At 47.0% G+C, this 21016-nt stretch overlaps 3 protein-coding genes across 6 annotated transcripts; 2 read left to right on the top strand and 1 right to left on the bottom strand.

Moving 5' to 3' along the window:
• Positions 1-97: 97 nt before the first annotated feature.
• On the bottom strand, positions 98-4902 carry pkmyt1 (protein kinase, membrane associated tyrosine/threonine 1). 2 transcript variants are annotated; one of them, XM_056576642.1, is made up of 8 exons: positions 4524-4902; positions 3532-3964; positions 2994-3231; positions 2347-2626; positions 1920-2026; positions 1609-1781; positions 1131-1360; positions 98-858 (listed from the first exon to the last, which is right to left on the bottom strand). In XM_056576642.1, the coding sequence occupies exons 1-8, from the start codon at positions 4547-4549 to the stop codon at positions 540-542; spliced, it is 1806 nt and encodes a 601-aa protein (XP_056432617.1). In that variant the 5' UTR covers positions 4550-4902; the 3' UTR covers positions 98-539. The 2 variants fall into 2 exon arrangements, with proteins under 2 accessions (XP_056432617.1, XP_056432618.1); XM_056576643.1 differs by having other exon boundaries at positions 4761-4902.
• Positions 4903-4980: 78 nt separating this feature from the next.
• LOC130371213 (elongin-B-like) lies at positions 4981-7637 on the top strand. Its single transcript, XM_056576909.1, has 4 exons — positions 4981-5060; positions 5771-5905; positions 6149-6257; positions 7517-7637. The coding sequence occupies exons 1-4, from the start codon at positions 5058-5060 to the stop codon at positions 7627-7629; spliced, it is 360 nt and encodes a 119-aa protein (XP_056432884.1). The 5' UTR covers positions 4981-5057; the 3' UTR covers positions 7630-7637.
• Positions 7638-9392: 1755 nt separating this feature from the next.
• Positions 9393-20998, top strand: LOC130371550 (transforming growth factor beta-1-induced transcript 1 protein-like). Of its 3 annotated transcripts, none has more exons than XM_056577368.1 (14): positions 9393-9608; positions 12542-12583; positions 13472-13629; positions 13971-14032; positions 14327-14460; positions 14801-14870; positions 15142-15226; positions 15544-15726; positions 16616-16789; positions 17017-17098; positions 17549-17697; positions 18235-19504; positions 20513-20672; positions 20903-20998. In XM_056577368.1, the coding sequence occupies exons 1-12, from the start codon at positions 9596-9598 to the stop codon at positions 18499-18501; spliced, it is 1419 nt and encodes a 472-aa protein (XP_056433343.1). In that variant the 5' UTR covers positions 9393-9595; the 3' UTR covers positions 18502-19504; positions 20513-20672; positions 20903-20998. The 3 variants fall into 3 exon arrangements, with proteins under 3 accessions (XP_056433343.1, XP_056433341.1, XP_056433344.1); XM_056577366.1 differs by having other exon boundaries at positions 12539-12583; XM_056577369.1 differs by lacking the exon at positions 12542-12583 and having other exon boundaries at positions 9394-9608.
• The last annotated feature ends 18 nt before the right edge of the window (positions 20999-21016 follow it).

The raw sequence follows: 21016 nt of genomic DNA, 5'->3' as shown, positions 1-21016 counted from the left end.
TCGATAAAATAACAAATACAGGGTTGCTTTATCTCCCCCTAGCGTTGTGGATGATGCACACAGCAGGCGCTAAAAAAAGGTGAGTTTGTGTGGCTGATTAGATTATGTTTATTTATCCTCGGTGAACAGCGAGGTAAACCAGTGAACATCTAGAATACATTCAGCCCAAACATGCAGTAGCAGCCGCAGACTGGAACAACACACAGAAAAGTGACATGCTTCGAAGTTAAATTGGTCAAATAATCAAAAATCACATTAAATCCGTCATCTGATACAATTCAAAGATGAACAGCACAACAAAGTAAACAGCATTGTTCTACAACAGCGGCTTCTTTAAAAGCTCTTAGCTTATATACATTTGATCCCTTAATAATCCCCTTAAAACAGATTCACTCTTAATTCGAAAATGTCATGGCAGCGAGTCGTCGTTGTGGCGGCGGGGTTGTTGCTATGGCTGGTCGTCATGACAACTCGCCGTCGTCGTGGCAGCAGGTTTATCATGGCAGCGGTTCGTCGAGACAACGGGTTAGGTCCTGGCCTCAGCGCAGGTCCTCTCGCGCCGTGTCCTCAAACATCCTCAGGAGGTTCTTTGGTTCGATGCTCAGGTTCCAGCTCAGAGTCCCCTCCTCCTCGCCCTCCAGTAGACGCCGGCTGGAGCCACCGCGTCGCGACCCGTGGCTGCCGGGGAAGTCGGGGTACACGAGCGGCGTACCGCTCCTGCTGTGATCGAAGCGTAAGTGCGTGGAGGGGGAGGAGTGGGCGGCAGAGGGGGAAAGGCATGGGCTGGGGCTGGGGGTGCGAAGAGGTGACCTTTGGAGGGGGGTGGAGGTGCTACCCATGGACAGCCTGGAGCGGACCCTGCAGACGCATACAACCATGTCGAGACGGGTCATTACAGAGTAGGTAGAGGTTCGTTAGTGAATACGACATGGACAGGTAATTAAGGAGCAGTAAGGGACATACTGGTGGGCTTGAACCCAGAACCTTTTTGCTGGTAGTTGAACTTTTTGTTCATCTCCAAATTGTTTGCTTAGTAAACCTAAGCAAACATTTTTATGGGATACGATTAATATGCCATTTGTTCTTAATTACTACAAGAGTATGCCAAGAGCTATGGGTTGTGGGGTTACCTCTCTGGGAAGGAGGGGGAGAGGTCCATGGAATGTTCTAGGGGTTCCTGCATGAACACGGTGTCATCCTCGAGACTTCCTCTAGCGTTGCTGCTCCATAAGGTGAGGGGCAGGGCGAACTCCTTCTCCCAGCTGTCCCTTGGAGGTGTGCAGGGGGCGGGGGTCTTCCAGCTGGGGAGCCAGGGCAGCCTCAGGAACAACCACAGCTTCCAGCTCAACAACATGGTCGACTACACAGCAAACAGATTCCCATTCAACTCGTTAAACGGTGCAGTTGTTATGGAACGTCCTAGAAGTAATTTGGTGCTGTGGGCCATACTAGAGGGGAACTTCTGTTGTGGGACATTTCTCGAATTCAACTTCAGCGTGAACTGAAGGTAACATGTGCTGCTGGAAATTCTACAAGTTAACTTAGGTCCCAGATCCCTTTAAAAAATATAACTGGTATAAGAATTCCCTGGAAGGTCCCTGGTCTGACCTGATAGAGGGAAGCCACCCGGAGTGCAGTCTCCTGGAGGAAAAGGGAGAGACGCCTCCTCCACAGGCGTCTCCTTACAGAGGGGAGGGACAGAAGCTGAGGGACGCTCGCTCTCTCCAAGGGCTCCGAAGCGAGCATCATCTTCAGCACCGTCTGCAGCTCATCAGAGAGGACTACACAACAACAACACACATCAGGGGTCTGATCCAGAAATACACTTCTAAAAGATAAATTCATCGCACACAAGACCGAAGTCATATGAAGAGAGCAGAGGAAAGGAAAGCTAGACGTGCAGTGAGTGAGGAACATACCGTTGGTGAACTCTGTGGGAAGGCAGCCCTTCCGGAGCTGCTGCCAGCCCTCTCCTCCCTTAGGAACCTCCATGTTACAGACCAGCTCCAAGATGGACACTCCCAAACTAACAGACAACACATAGACAAGAGTTTACCGCCAAGAAAAATACATTTCAACTTAAATATGAACATTTGTTTACATTTAATAGCCAAAACCAATGACAGCAGGTAACACAAACCTTTACTCTTCACTTGATATTCAGTCACATGGACAGGTGTGCTCACCTTAAGATTGGGGAGACCACCTCTAGACAGGTGTGCTCCCCTTAAGATGGGGGAGACCACCTATAGACAGGTGTGCTCCCCTTAAGATTGGGGAGACCACCTATAGACAGGTGCGCTCCCCTTAAGATGGGTGAGACCACCTCTAGACAGGTGTGCTTACCTGAAGACGTCGGCAGCAGGTCCGTATTCTCCCCTGAGCAGTTCCGGGGCCATGTACCTCGGATCCCCCTCCTGCGCGTCCTCCCTGCCCCGCCCATTCACTGGACCCCCCCCTCCCGGCTGCAGCTCCATCATCAGGCCAAAGTCCCCCAGCTTCAGGCGTCCCGACCTGGTGAGGAACACGTTAGCAGGCTTGATATCCAGGTGAACAAAGCCCTGAGAGTGCAGGTGCTGCAGGGCCAGCAGCAGGTCACACAGGTAGGCCCAGGCCGTCGCCTCGTCTGGAGAGACAAACACATGGAGCGGGTGAACAACTTCCCCGGATTCATTGAGGTCACCCGAATCTGAAGATTGGCCTGGAGATACTGCTGTGTTATTGATCATTCCTATTATTTTGATTCAGGCTGCCGCTATAGAATTTTTTTAGATTCACACACACACACACACACACACACACACACACACACACACACACACACACACACACACACACACACACACACACACACACACACACACACACACACTATGTTGTAGTTCTTTATGTTAAAGTCCTATATAAATAAAGACACTATGTCAGCCAGCTGGTTCTATATGTTATGATTCTATACGCTGTAGTTCTGTATGTGGTGCTTTATATAAACTGACCCATGTTAGCTGGCTGGTTCTCTGCATGCAGCTGCAGGTTGGTACAGCAGAGCTCTGTCTGGATGTGGAGGCGGTCCCCCTCCTCCCAGGCGGCGATGAAGGCCAGGATGTGGGGGTGTGGTCCCAGGCGCTCATGGTTCCCCGCCTCCCCCACGCTCCACGTGCGTTCCCGACCCCCCCGGAAGCGGTGCACGGAGCGCTTCACCGCGTACTGCCGGCCATCTCGGTGACTCAGCACCTGGGAGCGCACACGGACACACACACACACACGTTATTAGCTTCACAGTGAATTGTCCTATTTAAACCGAATAACCTATAAATATGTGTCATTGAGCAGACGGCTTAATTGAAAGCAACAAACAGTGAATTTAGATACAGGTCATTCAGGTGCAGACATATTGTAGGGTGTCCACAGGTAAACTCTGAACATAAGGGAGCATAGACCCTGTGCCATTTAGTTCTGGGAGTCCAACTACCTAACCGCTGTGTTAACCACCATCTAACCGGCCTCACCAGGGGACCAGGACCGCTCTCTCACCTTGTAAACCTCCCCGAACGAGCCACGGCCGAGCAGGCCCAGGTGGGTGAAGCACTGGGAGAAGAAGGACTGCGGCTTGCCGGGGTCGTACAGCGAGGCGGGGTGCTGGGTCTCAATGAGGGAGCGGGACAGGGGGGACCAGAGGGACGGTCGCGGGGTGAACACCCTGCTCACAGAGCCACAACCGCCCTTGGCTGAGGGCCGGGGGGGCAGGGTGCGGGAGAGGCAGACGGGGGAGGAATGAGGGGAGGAGGAGTCTGAGGAGAAGGGGAGACGTCTTTTCTTTAGGGAGAAGGACTGCTCGGCGTGGGCGAAGTGGACAGGGAGGGGCAGAGGGGTGGTGGACAGGTTCGTCTCCATGGTGACAGACATCATTCTCCCAGCAGGGGCGGGCGGGGGACAGGCAGCCTTCAGCTCCTCTGTAGGCGGTGAGCTGTAATTAGGACAGGTTGGGTCAAGATGGATTAGGGAATACAACTTAAAAAAAACCCGTTAATATTGACAGAAAAAAATAGAGCTTATAACAGGAGACATAACTGACATCAGAAGGAGACATAACTGACATCAGGAGAAGGAAACTAAATAGAAAATGTTAGTTTTTTTGGAGAAACTAAATCGTAGCCAACTGGAAATGCCATTGTTTCACTTTTTCCTTTGCTGCATTCATCTAGCTCCAGAAAGAACGCCAAAGTACTTGGCGTAAACGGCTGTTGCATTCACATGTTAATCCCCGAGTTCGATACTGCCCTTTATAAACGGAGGACACTCTGGACTGGCCGAATTGAGTCAGCATTGATGATTACCATCATATCAACCGACCGGTTTGACAGGACGGATCAGTCCAAATAATTAGCATTATTTATTACATAAGAGGTGGGATTAGGTCTTGTGCTGGGGTAACGTTACTCTGGTTAAAAATAACGAATAACAACGTATAACGTGTCAGGTTATCAGATTAACTGACAAATAACTGAACAGCAGCCTGTACCTACCCGGGTCGGTTGCCACACGCGGGCATTCAATACACACAATAAAGAGGCCCGGCCACGTTACGAGTGCGACAGCAGACTAGCCTCTGGTCCACACGTCGACATCTCCCGTTAACCCCGCGGTCTAGCGTACACGTCAACAACACCAGCTCAGTTAACTATCTTCAGCCCGACAGCAGCGAAGACCAGAGCGACTGCATCACCAAGACACTAAACTGTTGGGCAGCTGGCTAACGTTACCTTCTAGGATATGTTCTCCGGTGTGTTATCAGCGTTCATCGTTACCAGTTCACCGATAATCCGAGATGCTCGCATTACATTATTACCGATCAATTGAGTTGCACCCAAACAAACTCCTCGCGCCAAATCTGAAAGCTGTCATGCGCCGTCTGCCACCGCCCCTCATGTCATCCGTGAGGTGACGTTATTTTGGGGTGACGCGGTTACGTTTATTTGGAAGACTTTGCGCATGCGCGTTACAGGTCCGGGGCTCTAGTCGGAGCCAGAGGGTCGGAGCTTGCTAGCTTAGCACTCAAAATGGTGAGTTTACAACACATTATTATCGGGATTTTGATAGATTTAGCACAGCAGATGTACATATATTATAGTAACCATCTCTGGGGAAGAGGCCAATGTTGCAAGAAAATACGATTATATCTTATTCTATGTGATGTTTGAATGTTTAACAGGCTACCAGGTTAGCTTTACTTGGAGCCACTGCGGCAGACCGTATGATAAACTCTTGCTGATCTATTTCCTAATATTCCGATTCGAAGTATTTCAGAATCACGCTACTTTATGAATCCTGGAGGGGCCGCGCAAGCTCCGCTCATGATAGATTTTTTTTTTAACTGCATAGCGGTAATACAAAACACGAAATTTCAGTAAAGAATAAACTAATGTGAAATATTAGAACAGCTGCATATATACGCAAAGCTGGACTTAAATTATGACTATACATAAATATACAAGTATATCAAATTTTTAGTGAAATGTTATTTACATACACACTATCTTTTCATTACTCTGAACACTTTCCGTTTCATTTACTGTCAGTAACGTAATGATAGTTTATCTATGAAAAGATAATTTCATGCTTCAGATTTAGTTTACTCTTTGCTTTGTTCGACATTATAAAAAACAGAATACATTTAAGAAAAAACATTATAACACGAAATTACTGTTGTATAGAAAAATATTTGCTAATAGAGGACGTGAGCCGTCAGAGTGAAACCTTTCGTTCCCCCCAGGACGTCTTTCTAATGATCCGGCGTCAGAAGACTACCATCTTCACGGACGCCAAGGAGTCGACCACCGTGTACGAGTTGAAACGTATCGTGGAGGGCATTCTGAAGAGGGCCCCAGAGGACCAGCGCCTCTACAAAGTGAGTCTCTTCCTGTGTCAATGCCAGTCGTGTGCTTCTGTTCTGTCATCAATCAATCAACCACAACTTAATCCATACAACGGGTGCTAGACAAATTCATTAATTTTTGGACATCTTTCCTGTTGGCTTTAATGGGAAATCTGTGAAAATGACCCAATGGGGTGGTAAACACTCTGACTGTCTTGTTGTATCTTCAATGTTGCACATCAACACACTCGTGTCTATATCTTCTCCTTTCACCAGGACGAGCAGCTGTTAGAGGACAGCAAGTCTCTGGGAGACTGTGGCTTCACCAGTCAGACGGCCCGACCCCAAGCCCCCGGTACCGTTGGCCTGGCCTTCCGCATCACCGGTACGCCCTGCTACCAGGAATCCTTCATGCAGAGATGCATCTCGAGGGCTTGTGAAGTTATAGCAGGCATAGCATGAGGAAGCTTCCTATGGGCTTGTAATGTGTAAGCAATTGCTAACACAAAGGGATGTTTCCCAAGGGCTTGTAATATAATAGCAGGCCTAGCATGAAGAAGCTTATTGTGGGCTTGCACTCTATCAGGGAGGATTGTTTAAGATAAGATGTACTTTATCAATACCAGATGTGTAACGAAGGGGGTTGTAGTGTTAATTTTTCTTCACGCGATTGGCCTATTTGTGTTTTTGTGTTGAGGTTATGCGGTTGGTCTGCAGGATGATATCATGTGACCTCGGTATGATTCATTAGAATGAACACGTTTCCCTGGCTGAACCCCCAAGCAGACCAAGAAGTGTCTTTTTTAGGACTTTGTTTACTTCCTAAACTCGAGTTTCATACTAGACAAAGGGTCATCACAAAGATCTCAAGAAGTTTTGATAATGCTAATTCAGCGTGAATTACGAAAGGTGCGTTGTTGTGCTCACACAGCCTGTTTTACATGTCAGATCAGATACTTCCCTGACATGATATACAGGTTTCAGTCCGTCGTTAATCAGTGTTGAAATGAAGTTAAACTTTGAATATGGTTAATCTGTGGCTATCAAGCTACTGTGAGTCTGTAAAATTGCATGTCCATGAGAAGCTAGGTTTGAATTCCAGACAGAACGGCAGCTGACGTCATCTCATTCAATAGTAATTATTAATAAATAAAACTGAACTATTTTCACCGCCACTTATCAGACTGGAATGTGATTGGTTGTCGAAAGTTCAGCGTCAAAGTAGAAATATTTTAACTTTGAGGAGCGTGAAAATGGGCTTCTTCCAGCTTGGCATTGGGCTCATGGATCTTGGCGTTTAGCAGCACCCAGGTTGTCCTTTATCCAATACAGAAAAGGAAAAGCAGACACTGAACTCTTGGAGCTTTTCATGGCATATGACTTATCGCCTGTAGTTTCTGATGTTGAGCCTGATGTTGAGCCTGTTCTGCTAGAAACTAGTTCTTGCTATGACCCATTTGCTTGATGCACTGTGTGTTAACATGTTCCTTTTCTGAGGGTTCATGAGCCCGATGTGTTTTCGTTGGATCAGAGGGCCCCATCAACCTGATCGTGATGACAGGTGGATGTTTTGCCTGTTCCTGACGTTACCCGTGTTCATTGTGTGCGGCCTGTTCCCCTGGCCTCTCTCTTCCTCTGCTCCAGACGAGATGTTCGAGGCGCTCCAGATGGAGAGCTTCTCCAGCCCTCCAGAGCTACCCGATGTCATGAAGCCACAGGACTCCAGCAGCACGGCCAGCGAGCAGACCGTCCAGTGAGGGCTGGAGGGAGGGAGGGAGGGAGGGAGGGTGGGGGTGTGAGTCGTTATATCAGTTAAATCACAGGACAGCATCGGGGAGAGGGCACTTTTAGATGACCCAATCGGTGCCCTGCTCCTCCTCCTCCTGGTACCTCCAACCCTCCCCCTGCCCCCTCTCGCCTCTCGCCCTCTCTCCCCCGCACATCACTTCCGGTTAGCCTTCTCAGCCTGTCAGCTCCTTTAGCCCGGCTAGCATGCCCACCCACATTACCTTTATTATCATGTTGATGTATTCAGGAGGCGGTTGGCGGTATCTGTCCTTCTAGTTTGCTCGAGGGGGAAGGTACCTATCTCGCTACTTTACTAGAGAGGGAAGGTACCTATCTTACTAGTGAACTAGTGGGGGGAAGGTACCTATCTTACTAGTGAACTAGAGGGGGAAGGTACCTATCTTACTAGTGAACTAGAGGGGGACGGTGCCCATCTTATTAGTGAACTAGAGAGAAGGTACCCATCTTACTAGTGAAATAGTCGGGGACGGTACCTATCTTGCTAGTGAAATATAAGTTTAAGTTACAACTTAGAAGCCTATCTTTCTAATGACTCAAGGGTGGAGGTTCCCATGTTCCTAGTGAACTCGTTTATCTTCAAATTCAGTAGAAGATAGATATCTTCCCAGTGAGCTAGAGATTGAAGGTACCTCTCTTCCCAGTGAGCTAAAGATTGAAGTATCTTTCTTCCTACTGCACTGGACCTTGAAGGTACCTGTTTCTTGTGGACTAGAGCTTGAACGTACCTGTTTTAATAGTGATCCTACAGCACCCGACCAGTCTGGTCGGGTGTAGGACCACTAGGAAAAGAGAGCGAACTTTCCATCCCAACCTTCAATTTTGCCAAGCGTGACGGTCTGACCTGGACAGGAGGCCAGACGTCTCCCTCCTCAACACTGTAAATGCTGTTTAGTTTTATTTAAAGCTCCTGTGCTGTCATGTCTCTAGTGTGACCCAAGCTCTGTCATGTCGTGTATTAAGAGCCTTTTTTGAGGAATCATAGCACTGAGAGCTAGGTGGGCCGTTCCATGAACCAGGGGTCCAGTTTCAGAGTCTGTTGATTCAACAGGTCTGAAGAACGACCAGGATGATTAACTCGCGTCTTGTCACCACACCATGCGTGGCACATGTACACCTCACCAGCCCGCCCTCCCCCCATTCACAATATGAACATAGCTTGTAACTGTGAGCTCAAATAAAGTTTTTTCTTTCTTTTTTTTACGTTGCTGAGATTTGTTCTATTCTTGGTTGATGCGCTGTTTTTAAAAGTTATCTCAAGCCTTATCTGGGGTATTATTTGGTGTACACGTCTTTAACATTTTTAGATTCATGTTCCAATGTTAATCTAAATATGCATCGCTGTGGGTGGGGATGAAGTCGGAAATAACGTCCTGGGTTCGGTTTGATCAACTGCTGTGGAGCAGACTAACTGTCGGCTCGCAACCTTAATTTAAATAGAAAAATACAATGCACACATTAGTTTAATTTTAACCATTAACGACAAGTATATGGGTGGCCTTCTGCTGGTCTTGCCCTTCAACTGCAAAATCCTTAAATTTCTATCCCAAATATGGTCTAGGAATGTCAGGGGTGACGTCATGTGTCCGGGGAATTGAGGGGGGGGGGGGGGGTTACCGCAGGGATGTGACCACGCCTCCTCCGGTTTGAGCTCGCGGTAGCGCGTTGGACCAGCCTTTACGTTATACTACATTACATTACACAGGAAGGGGAAAGACGGAACGCCCTCCTCTCTTATTCCGTGAATAACGGGACGGAGTTTTTTATTCAGGGGGGCAGCGTAGACAATAGCGCGGTTACCGAGACTAGTCTATAAAGTGTTACCGGACACCGGGAACTGCTCTGGAAAAGAAGAAAACTGGTTAACGGTGGCACTATTTTCTTTGTACAAGCGGGGAAAGAGTTGAAGCTGTAATTATGGATGATTTGGGTATGTATAGCATGTTCATGTGAGCGGTTCTGACTCAAACATTGTCTTCAGAAGCGGCGCGTCAAATAAAGTGAGGATAATTATGTGGGACAAATAAAGCTACACTACATCTTCACGTAAAAGTATTTAAACATAGAAATAACCACATATTTGGTAGGTAAGATAACATATTTTTTTCTGCTGTATGGTCCGTGTAGAGGATGCCTCCGTCTCGACTTCTATTCCGTTTGAGGAAAAAACATTTTTTTGGGTCTTTCTAACCGAACCGAGCAAGAGCCTGAGGTTTGATCAAGGTATCAAACAGGACTGCCTCACATCGCTGTTCAATACCACCCATGGGGATGGTCATTCATTAGTCATCTGAACCTACATGTTTGCTTTGCCTCTTCAAACACACGCAGACGCACGCGCTCGCGCGCAAACACGCACGCACGCACACACGCACAGAGAAACAGCTTTCTAATGTCCTTGTCAGAGGGGTCTTTATTTACTGAAAATGTAATCAAGTCCTGTTGATTCGATGTGAGGAGCTGCCCAGTCCATTAGTGTGTTATCAACACAGCCGGATGGTCTTCTATCATATATATCTTTCACTTTGTCCCCTTTCCCGGTTTCCTTCCTTCAAATGCTGTTGTAGAAAATGTAATTTGTTTGGCGATGAGTCTTGCCGATGGAAATAGACCAGCGTTGTGGTGCTGTTTCAAAAGAGTAAGCCACAGAATAGAAAAATAAGGGTTTGAAGAGACACTCTGGAACTGGGACTAGATGGCCCAGATGAGTATTCCCATGATGCAATGCTTTTTCTCTGATCTTTATCCTGACCCCGACCACACCTAGACTTGACCATCTCTAACTTAAGACCTAAACTAAACCATCTCCAACTAATACCTGAACCTAACCATCTCCAGCCTAATTCCTAATCTTAACCATCTTTAACCTAATACCTCAACTTTAACATCTCTGACCTCATGCCTAAACTAAACCTCTTTAACCTAATACATAATATTTACTATCTCCAACTTAATACCTCGATTAACTAACTCCAACCTTATTCCTAAACTTTACCCTTTCTTACATAACACCTAAACGTAACCTCCTCTAACATAACACCTAACCCTAACCCTAACCTGACCCTCTCTCACCTAATACCTAAACCTGACCATCTCCAACCTCATACCTAAACTGAACCATCCCCAACATAATACCTAGATTTAACCATCTATAACCCTAATACCTCAACTTAACCCTCTCCAACACTTAAGCCTAAAATGCATCCTTGTTCCTCATGATGGTGGTGATGTGGTTGGTGGAGGAGGGAGTGGTGATGATGATGATGATGATAATGATGATGTGGGAGGAAGAGGTAGTAATGATGGCGGTGGGTTAGAGAGTTCACTGGAGCTCCACTAGCAAATCTGGTAGTCTGAGTGCTGGGTGGTGGAGGGTAATGTGTGTGTAGTAGTGGCTGATGATGATGTTGGGAGTGAGGCTGGTAGAAGTGGAGCGGGGGGGTGATGACGTTGGTGTCGTTGGGTGGGGTGTATTACGGCCCAATCCCATTTCTACCCCTTCCCCTTACCCCTCCCCCTTGTTTTGAAGGGTCAAGGGGAAGGGGGAAGGGGTAGAAATGGGTTTGGGCCTTAGGTCCAATCCCATTTCCCATTTCCCCTTACCCCTGCCCCTTACCCTTACCCTTACCCTTACCCCTACAAAACAAGGGGGAGGGGTAAGGGGAAGGGGTAAGGGGTAGAAATGGGATTGGGCCTAGTTGTAGTGCCATTAGTGGGGGTCCACATTGGCGTAGCCGGAGGGAGGGTGGTGTTGGTAGAGGGTGGTGTGATGGTGGTGGGCAGAGTCAGTGGGGGGGTGCAGCGCAGCGTAGCCGGAGGGAAGGTGAAACGGAGGAACATCTGTGTTGGATTGCAGCCCTGTGTGAATCAGAGCTCTTAAAGGCTTGTGTACGCTGCATTGCCTTGGTGACTGTGGGCCATGGCTCTGAGTGGGAAAGACCTCTCGTTGGCGCGACCGCCGGCCAACAGAAACAGCACGGCAAGACTCTAAATATGGTCATCTGCATCCAGCCACACTCAGCTCCTTATAAGAGCAGGACACACACTCTGAGAGGTGTGTGTGTCTGTGTGTTTGTGTGTGTGTGTAGTGTGTGGTGTGTGTGTGTGTGTGTGTGTGTGTGAGTGTGTGTGTGTGTGTGTGTGTGTGTGTGTGTGTGTGTGTGGGGGGGGGGTTGTTTATAAAAGAGAGACTTAAGAGATAGATGAAGGGAAGGGGAAGGGGGAGAGTATTGGGTCAGTATTATCATATTTATTCCAGAACGCAAAACTGGGAATGACAAAGGGTGGATCGGTTTAATTTCTTGACCATTACAATGCCAGCCAGAGATGATGAACTATAATCTATTTATCTGTTTTTGCCTTGCCTGTAAGACAGGGAGTCGTTTATATGTAATGAACCCACATCATCTAAATCAATAGGTTTAGGACCCTCATGGAATGTTAGGAGTGAGACGGTTTCTAATCTTAACTCTGTTTCTAAATGACAAGACAGTTCCCTCAAGAAAAAACACAAGTCTTATGATGCATGAAATTAACATTTCAGAGCGAGGGGGCGTGTCTGTGGTGAGGTCACGCACCCAAGGGGGTGTGTCTGTGGTGATGTCACACAGCAGTGTGCCTTCTGTCTGAAACTTCCCGTTGGTCAGACCACCAAAGGGAAGTTTCCTGCAATGTCACTTCCTTTTGGTGGTCTTCGATAAGCCCAAACTTCCAGATGCAGAGCAAAGTAGTGTATATGACCGGGCGCTCTGTGTGTGCGTGTGTGTGTGTGTGTGTGTGTGTGTGTGTGTGTGTGTGTGTGTGTTGTGTGTGTTTGTGTGTGTGTGCTATGCTCTGGCTGACGTGTGTGTCTTTCTCAAGCAGGGCCTGAGAGCTACCCACTCAGTCCTCGTGTTGTTGTGTTTGGTACGTAACCTGTCTGTCTGTCTGTCTATCTGTCTGTATGTCTGTCTATCTGTCTGTATGTCTGTCTGTCTGTCTGTCTGTCTGTCTGTCTGTCTGTCTGCCTTTCTGCCTGCATTTCTGTCTGCATGTCTGTCAGTCCATCTATCTGTCATCTATTCCGTTAGTCCTACATTGGCTCCTCCCGTTCTCTGCTTGCTTTGTCTGTTTGGTCCACCTGCATCTGACTCATCTGCTTCACTAACCAACAAATATTGTGTCTATTAACTACCACACTCTCTATCTAAGAGATGGTTAAGTTTAAATATTATCTAAGAGATGGTTAAGTTGATTAGGTAAGAGGTGTTTAAGTTGATATATTCTTTTAGAGATGGTAAAGTTTATAAGGTTAGACATGGTTAAGGTTAAATGTAAGGTCAGAGATGGTTAAGCTTATGTATTAGCTTGGAGATGTTTTAGCAAGGGTATTAGGTTAGATATGTTTAAGTTTAGGTGAAAGGTTAGACATGATTAATCTAAGGTCAGTGTTGCAGGGAGGGATTATTGAACAGAACACAACGGACCTAACATCTATGATTGAGGAGACTATGATCCCAGAGTCATCACACTTCTAGTTTAAGACTTAAACTCTCTTTCTCCATTGCAGTCATCCATCTATCAGGGTTTATCTATTCCCTTGCCCACCCTATTTAACGGCCTCCTTGCTCCTCTCTCTCTCTCTCTCCCTTATTCTCTGTCTGTCTGTCTGTCTGTCTGTCTGTCTGTCTGTCTGTCTGTCTGTCTGTCTGTCTGTCTGTCTGTCTGTCTGTCTGTCTGTCTGTCTCTCTCTCTCTCTCTCTCTCTCTCTCTCTCTCTCTCTCTCTCTCTCTCTCTCTCTCTCCCTCTCTCCAGATGCTCTCTTAGCTGACCTGGAGAGCACCACTTCACCCGTATCTCGGGGTCCCGTCTTGTTGACCTCTGAACCCCAAGTGATCTCTGACGGAGCCTCCACGGGCTCCCGAGACTCCAGCCAGGACCGCCCCCCTCCCCCGGCCTACACCCCCCAGCAGGTTGGTGTCCGGTTTATAAGGAGATGATTTGTACACGTTTTAGAGACGATGCTGCCACCGTCACCATGGTGATAAGTTGTTGGTTGTTCTATTATGGTATGCAAGCCCTGTAGTTGCTGTCACCCATCCATCTTGGAATAACACTGACACACAAACACCCTAAATGTGGGACTAGGAGGTTTTGTGGCACGTTAGCAATATACATTTAAACGTATAGAAATATGTACAATGTATAACAACGTGTCAAAACACATCAAACCCTATTTACCCATACAAAACCATATAGAACCCTATATAACCATTTAGAACCGTACGGATAATATCTGACTTGTGTTATCCAGACGGTCTCGGCGGCCATGAAGACTGGAGATCCCCAAAACAACACCCCGGACAAGCTCTACAGGTACCCTCACTTCTATGTTGCCTAGCAACAGATGTACCTAGTCACCATGCCAACCCAGGTTGCCAAGTCACCAGGGAAAAAGATGAAAAGCCTCCATGGAAACATGGCAACTGATGCAGAGGGTAACCATCAAAAAGATTCACAATCGCCAGACCCACTGAGTCGCCGTGACAGATAAGGGCTCTTCAATTGGTCTGAAAAGGGACAGCCTCTCTTTTGCGCTCTCTCTCTCTCTCTCTCTCTCTCTCTTTCTCCATCCTCACCCGTGTGTCCCCCTGTCTCTCTCTCTCTCAGCACAGTGTGTAAGAATCGGGCGCCCCGTGTGGCCGATCCCCCCCCGGCCTTCTCCTCGTCCCTGCTGGGTGGGGGTCTCAGTGAGCTGGACCACCTGCTGCAGGAGCTCAACGCCACGCAGTTCAACATCACCGGTACTGGGGGGGTGGTGTTTGTGTGTGTGTGTGTGTGTTTGTGTGCATGTTTTTATGTTTTTATGTTTGTGTTTTTTTAATCATCATTAAAAAATATATAAATAAAAGACGTGAAAAGGTTGTGTTTACTTTTACAACCATGTAGGCAAACACATTAACAAGAGGTGGGTTCCCACCTGATCAGCAGTGTGTGTGTGTGTGTGTGTGTGTGTGTGTGTGTGTGTGTGTGTGTGTGTGTGTGTGTGTGTGTGTGTGTGTGTGTGTGTGTGTGTGTGTGTGTGTGTGTGTGTGTGTGTGTGTGCGTGTGGTGTGTGTGTGTGTTTGTGTTGTGCTATTCCAGATGAGATCCTGGCCCAGTTCCCCAGCACTAAGAAAGAAGAGAAGGAGAAGATAGAGAAGATATCTCCCAGGTAGTTTCTCACTCGGCCACTAGAGAGAGCTCTACACGCACATTACCTTCATGAACATGCGGCAATTTCAGACCAAAAAATGGGGCCCCAGGCCAAAAAAGGTTGAGAACTTCTGAACCGTCATTTTAATACATAAAAGATTACCAGTATCATTAAAGACTTACGTTATAAGCACTATCAACTATTAACTGTGTGTCAACAGTGTGTCTTGTGTTATATCGTTTGTAACTGTATGGAAAATCCATTGTAAAGAACGTGTGTTGTGTTGTAGCTCAGGGAAGCCCTCCGCCACCTCGGCTACTCTTGAGTTGGACAAACTGATGGCTTCTCTCTCCGACTTCAGAGTCCATAGCACCGTGAGTCCAGAGACACGCAACATGCTACAAGCAACATGCTACACACAAAGAGATATAAGGCTCACACTATGGGCTATATGGTCCACACAATCTACGGGCTAGATGCTGCAGGCTACACCCTACAAGCTACATACTACGTTCAACACACGCTACGTGATACAGTCTAGAGGCTACAGGCTACATGCTTCACATTACATGCTACACTCACTTCAACGCACTACACACAGAACCATTCACCTTTCAGACCTTAACATGCTGCACACTACGTTCAACATGCCAATCACATTATTTAACCATCTATCCCTGTCACCTATTAGCCGGTCATACCTGTCACTCAAGCTGTGGCAGTGCCTCAGCAGCCAGCCCCGCCCCCCCAGGCCTCGTCTGGCGGCTCATTGGACAGCATGCTGGGGCTCCTCCAGTCAGACCTGACCAGACAGGGGGTCCAGACCTCCTCCAAGGGAAACTGCTGCGCCTGTCAGAAGCCTGTAGTGGGACAGGTGAGGTCTCCATGGATGTTTGGCTCCAGGTGTAGCCGAGGTTTACATTGGAGTCTGGGCGTATAGCTGAGCCAGTTAGGGTGTTGGACTTCCAGCCAAAAGGTTCTTGGTTTTCGAACCCCAATGGCCGCGGTCCAACTTAGGGCATCCTTGAGCAAAAAGCCCCATAACCACTCCCTGCTCCTTAATGAATGAATCCAGCATTTCACTTGGGATAAAAGTGTCTTTCAAATGCTAAATTAACAGTAGTAAGTTAATTGGCCCTAACAAACTCATTGGTCTCCAGTTGTGTGGCCAGCTGTGTAGCTGTTTGTGCAGGGGTGTTTGTCTGGTGGCTTAGGCATAGTTTATCTGTTATCTTCTCTCTCTAGGTTGTAACCTGGGGAGGGTGGTTGTCTGTCTGGTTATGTAGTTAGTTAGTTGTGCGTCTGGTTGTTAGCTAGGTGTTGGAGGATGTTATATAATATATATATATATATATATATATATATATATATATATATATATATATATATATATATATATATATATATATATATATATATATATATATATATACATATAATATGATATATGTTTAGTAAATCATTATTTATATTGATATATTGATATATCATTTCTCCCAAGGTGGTGACTGCGCTGGGGAAGGTGGTTGTGTGTCTGGTTGTGTAGTTATATATATATAGTAATGTATAGTATCTTCATGGTCTCTCCCCAGGTGGTGACTGCGCTGCAGGTGGTTGTGTGTCTGGTTGTATATATAGTAATGTATAGTATCTTCATGGTCTCTCCCCAGGTGGTGACTGTGCTGGGGAAGGTGGTTGTGTGTCTGGTTGTGTAGTTATATATATATACAGTAATGTATAGTATCTTCATGGTCTCTCCCCAGGTGGTGACTGCGCTGGGGAAGGTGTGGCACCCTGAACATTTTGTGTGCAGCGAGTGCGAGGCTGAGCTCGGCAGCCGCAACTTCTTTGAGAAGGACGGCCGTCCATACTGCGAATCGGACTACTTCACGCTGTTCTCCCCCCACTGCGCCCACTGCAGCAAGCCCATCCTCAACGTGAGCACGAGCGCGCGTGTGTGTGTGTGTGTGTGTGTGTGTGTGTGTGTGTGTGTGTGTGGGTGTGTGTGTGTGTGTGTGTGTGTGTGTGTGTGTGTGTGTGTGTGTGTGTTGGTGTATGTGTGGTTGTGCTTGAGTGTGTGTGTTTACGTGCGTGATGTAAATGATATATTATAAATATCTGTAAGTTAAATGAATAAATAGGTTTGTGATTGTATTCCTGGTAGAAAATGGTGACGGCGTTGGATAAAAACTGGCACCCGGAATGTTTCTGCTGTGTCAAATGTAGCAGAGCCTTCGGAGATGAAGGTAACCCACACACACACACACACACACACACACACACACACACACACACACACACACACACACACACACACACACACACACACACACACACCTGCACACTCTCACACACAAACTATTATGAATTATGAACATGAAACTAGGAATATACTGTAATTATGGTTTTTTTGTCTTATGCAACATGTGTGGACCCCAGGAAGACTAACTGACTACAGTGTATTCAACTAATAGGGATTATTTAATAAACACATCTATTTATTTGTTGTGTAACACAGAGGTAGTAGGGGATCAAATAGCAGTAGTAAAAGTTAGTAACAACCTCAAATGAACCAGACCAATGAGTTAAAATATCAAAGCAACCAGAGACTAATGAATTAAAGTACCCAGTGACCAGACTAGTGCGTTAAACATCAAAGGAATCAGAGGTTCAAACCTTCCTGTGCTGTCCTCTAGGTTTCCATGACCGCGAGGGCCAGCAGTATTGCCAGCAATGCTTTTTGAACCTCTTCGCCTCCCGTTGTCAAGGCTGCACTCAACCAATACTGGAGAACTACATCTCAGCTCTGAACTCCCTCTGGCATCCGCAGTGCTTCGTCTGTCGGGTGAGGAATACCTCATCTTCCTCTTCCTCATCAAGACTGTCAGGCCTTCTCTATATCACAGACAATGTGATTTTTTCTTTCGATAAAAAATACTGCAATCACAATATAATCATGCAACGTCCCACACCAACATTACATTTCTTTGGGTGTGTGTGTGTGTGTGTGTGTGTGTATATCTGTTGAGGTGTGTCAATGTACCCAAACATACCTGTGCTTGAGGTGTGTTTGGGTACCATGGGTAGGAATGTGAATGTCTAGCTTTCTTTGAGCTGTGTGTGCTTGGGCTTTTATGGTGTGGAGTGTGTGCTTAGGTGGTTTTGGTAGTTTGAGGTGTGAGTGTATTCGATATATGTACGTCATTTCTGGTGTATCTGAGGTATGTCTAGCTATGTATGTGTATGTGTGTGTCAGGTGTGTGGATGTGCGTTTGGGCACATCAGCTGTGTGTTTAGGTTTCATTAGGTGTGTGTTTGACACTACCTGTATACCTCAGGCGTGTTTGATATGCTGATCGTCTGGCCCTCCCCTCCCCTCCAGGAGTGCTACAGCCCCTTCGTGAACGGCAGTTTCTTCGAGCACGAGGGCCAGCCGCTGTGCGAGGCCCACTACCACCAGAGCCGGGGCAGCCTCTGCCAGGCCTGCCAGCAGCCCATCCTGGGTCGCTGCGTCACCGCCATGGGGGCCAAGTTCCACCCCCACCACCTGGTCTGCCACTTCTGCCTCAAGCCCCTGAGCAAGGGCTGCTTCAAGGAGCAGGAGAACAAGCCCTACTGCCACCCCTGCTTCATCAAGCTCTTCGGATGAGAAGGAGGTGGAGGAGGGGGAGGAAAGGAGGAGGGGAGAGGCGGCAGACGACCTCGCTGTCGGTCCCCTCGTCTGTCGTTCGGTCTGCATTCTGTGCGCCATTAGTCTGATTGAGAAACAGACTTACCGTCATTATGGTAGTCTTTCTGTTTGTCGTGCAGGACAGGGGCCTGTGGCGTGTTCGTCCATGGACTGCCAGATGCCGGGATGTTGACACCAGGCACCGATGCTGATACTGGCAGTCCGACACATCAGGCTAGAAGATTACTTTTGTACCAGAGAATTCCCCAAATACCCAGATCCACCTCATACAATGTAAACTGTTTTCTATTGAGATAAAATGACCATTTCTTCTATCCAGGGTGAACGTCTCAAGACTGGTTCTGGTCTTGGTCATAAAGTGGTGTCGGTGCTTCCCTTAAATGCTTTTAATTGATGAGCGATTGAAGTTTCTAATTGTTGGATGTAATTTGTTTACATTTTGTACATAATCAAATTTAATATTGACCATGGAGCTGTCTTGCATAAAAGGGTCATATGAACCCTGAAAAGTGAAATATAAGATCTTAATTGAGAGTTTAAAATTATTGTTTAAATGAAAGAGACTTCCTATACTATTTCCACTTTACATTACCAATAGTATTATATTGTCACCGCTACGGCTTTTATAAATGACGTCTACCGCTTAAACCACTTTTATGTACTCGCTACGATGATGTGCCAAAGCTGTTTTATTGTGTTATTTTGTCACTTTTTTCTATGCATTTTTATTATACCAAAGAATAAACCGATTCCACAAAATTAAGTATGGTCTGTTGCAGTCTGTCCGTCATTTTGTCGCGTTGGCGCAGCTGTGCACCTGCGCGCTCATTTAAATAGGCTGATGAGCGCGTCAACGGGTGTCCGTGAGACAGGTAACTGAAGTCAGAGCGACACACGAGTATCAAGTCAGTAACGTTCCCAACACACACACACATACACCATGAGTGACTCAGAACAGCGGGTAAGTAATAGTTTCCTAAATCAGTTACCAAGTCAAATCATTGATGCGCTACACACAGACGACGATCCGCGCGCGCTTGTGGGCTTGTTTGCACGCGGATTAATTTTGGTCTTGTTTGCACGCGGATTAATTAGACATCTGTTAGATAAATATTTACTTCTTTAGGTCAATCAATTAGGACTCGCATAGCCTGAAGGCTCTGCATGACAGCGGGTTTGAATTCATATTGTTTAATTATAAATTACAAATAATATTGGTATTGCCTTAAAGTCGGGAGGCGTGCGGTCTCCTAAATTGACTTAGCCTAATTGGTTGTGGTGGTTCTCCCATGCCATGTGCCCCGCATTTACGAAACGTTAAGGAGGTTGGAATAGATCCTATCCAAAGTCTCTCCGTATTTTGTTCTAAACATCGCGACTGATTGTATACTTGGAATGTAGAGCTTGCCGTGTGTCAATCACGCACGAGTCGTAATGGACTACAGCTGGCAAGGTTATTCAGGTGACAACCAAACCAGCAAAACATGGCCACCATAGTCTGGAATAACTAATAGATAGTGTTTTGAAGTGTTGTCTCCCATTGTTTAATGGATAATGCACCCTTCGATTACTCCAATAATGGATAAATGGTAACTTTCTTTAATTTCTACTACTTGCATAATGGGTCAAGCCTCATGACTATTTATGGACTGGAACTCCAAGGTTCTGAATCCGTTGCATTGGCACACAGATTACCCTATTGAACAGTGATTATTGTGTGTCTTTATATACCCAAAGCAATGGAAGATGTTGTCTGACTCTTGTAAACACTATTTTTGGCTTTAGATTTTACGTACAGAATGTTAACTTCAACATTAAAAGGGATTGCAGTGTGGCTGTCTGTGGGTGGGTGGGTCTGCGGGAGTCTGTCAACCAGGAGCTGGTCTTTGTCCTCGGATTAGCTCCACAAGGAGCAGGCCTCAAAGTGCTCAATCCTGAACTGTGGTCTTGTGTCTCTCTGGGGGTCCAGTGTCCGTCGGCGGTTCCCAAGGAGAAGGAGGAGGGGGAGGGGGGATCGTGGCCCGACAGCGGAGGTGTCTGGGAGGAGGAAAAGATGGACTGCGGTCTCCAGGCCATGGCTGAAGAGGACGAAGACATCGACTTCTACAACGACGAGACGTTTGGCATGGGTGAGGAACCACAGTCATGCTCTATTGATCTGTTGATGGGTCCACTTTGATTAGGAAGTCCATGTTCGTGCATGTGATTTCACCCCCTGGTTGGCCCATTATCAGCCCACAACAAGGTGTGTGTGTGCAATCAAATGCCTGAGGTGCCGGTGGGGTGATGAACGATGGCTTATGAATCCATTAATATCCATAACAGAATCCATGAGCAGGCTGTGTCTTCTTCCACCTAGATCTGGACGTGGAGCAGAAGGGGAGCGGCGTCATCGTTCCTCCCCCGCCACCGATCGTCCCTCGTGCCCCGAGAGTGTCCCCTCCTCCCACCCCCCCACCCCGACAGAAGGAGC

This window comes from Gadus chalcogrammus, chromosome 18 (genome assembly GCF_026213295.1).
Source record: "Gadus chalcogrammus isolate NIFS_2021 chromosome 18, NIFS_Gcha_1.0, whole genome shotgun sequence".
In the NCBI taxonomy this organism is placed as follows: Eukaryota; Metazoa; Chordata; class Actinopteri; order Gadiformes; family Gadidae; genus Gadus; species Gadus chalcogrammus.
The sequence above is the reverse complement of the archived record's forward strand: the minus strand, read 5'-3'. Positions and strand labels throughout refer to the sequence as shown.

Excerpts from the sequence above, each read along its gene's own strand:
- pkmyt1 (XM_056576642.1), bottom strand. The coding sequence starts at position 4,549 with ATGCCCGCGTGTGGCAACCGACCCGG. Across the intron at positions 3,232-3,531 it reads CGTTCGGGGAGGTTTACAAG|GTGCTGAGTCACCGAGATGG; the intron begins GTGAGAGAGCGG and ends GTGCGCTCCCAG. Across the intron at positions 2,027-2,346 it reads CCTGCTGCCGACGTCTTCAG|TTTGGGAGTGTCCATCTTGG; the intron begins GTAAGCACACCT and ends GTTGTCTGTTAG.
- LOC130371213 (XM_056576909.1), top strand. Across the intron at positions 5,906-6,148 it reads AGGACCAGCGCCTCTACAAA|GACGAGCAGCTGTTAGAGGA; the intron begins GTGAGTCTCTTC and ends TCCTTTCACCAG. Across the intron at positions 6,258-7,516 it reads CCTGGCCTTCCGCATCACCG|ACGAGATGTTCGAGGCGCTC; the intron begins GTACGCCCTGCT and ends CCTCTGCTCCAG.
- LOC130371550 (XM_056577366.1), top strand. Across the intron at positions 14,033-14,326 it reads ACCCCGGACAAGCTCTACAG|CACAGTGTGTAAGAATCGGG; the intron begins GTACCCTCACTT and ends TCTCTCTCTCAG. Across the intron at positions 15,227-15,543 it reads ACTTCAGAGTCCATAGCACC|CCGGTCATACCTGTCACTCA; the intron begins GTGAGTCCAGAG and ends GTCACCTATTAG.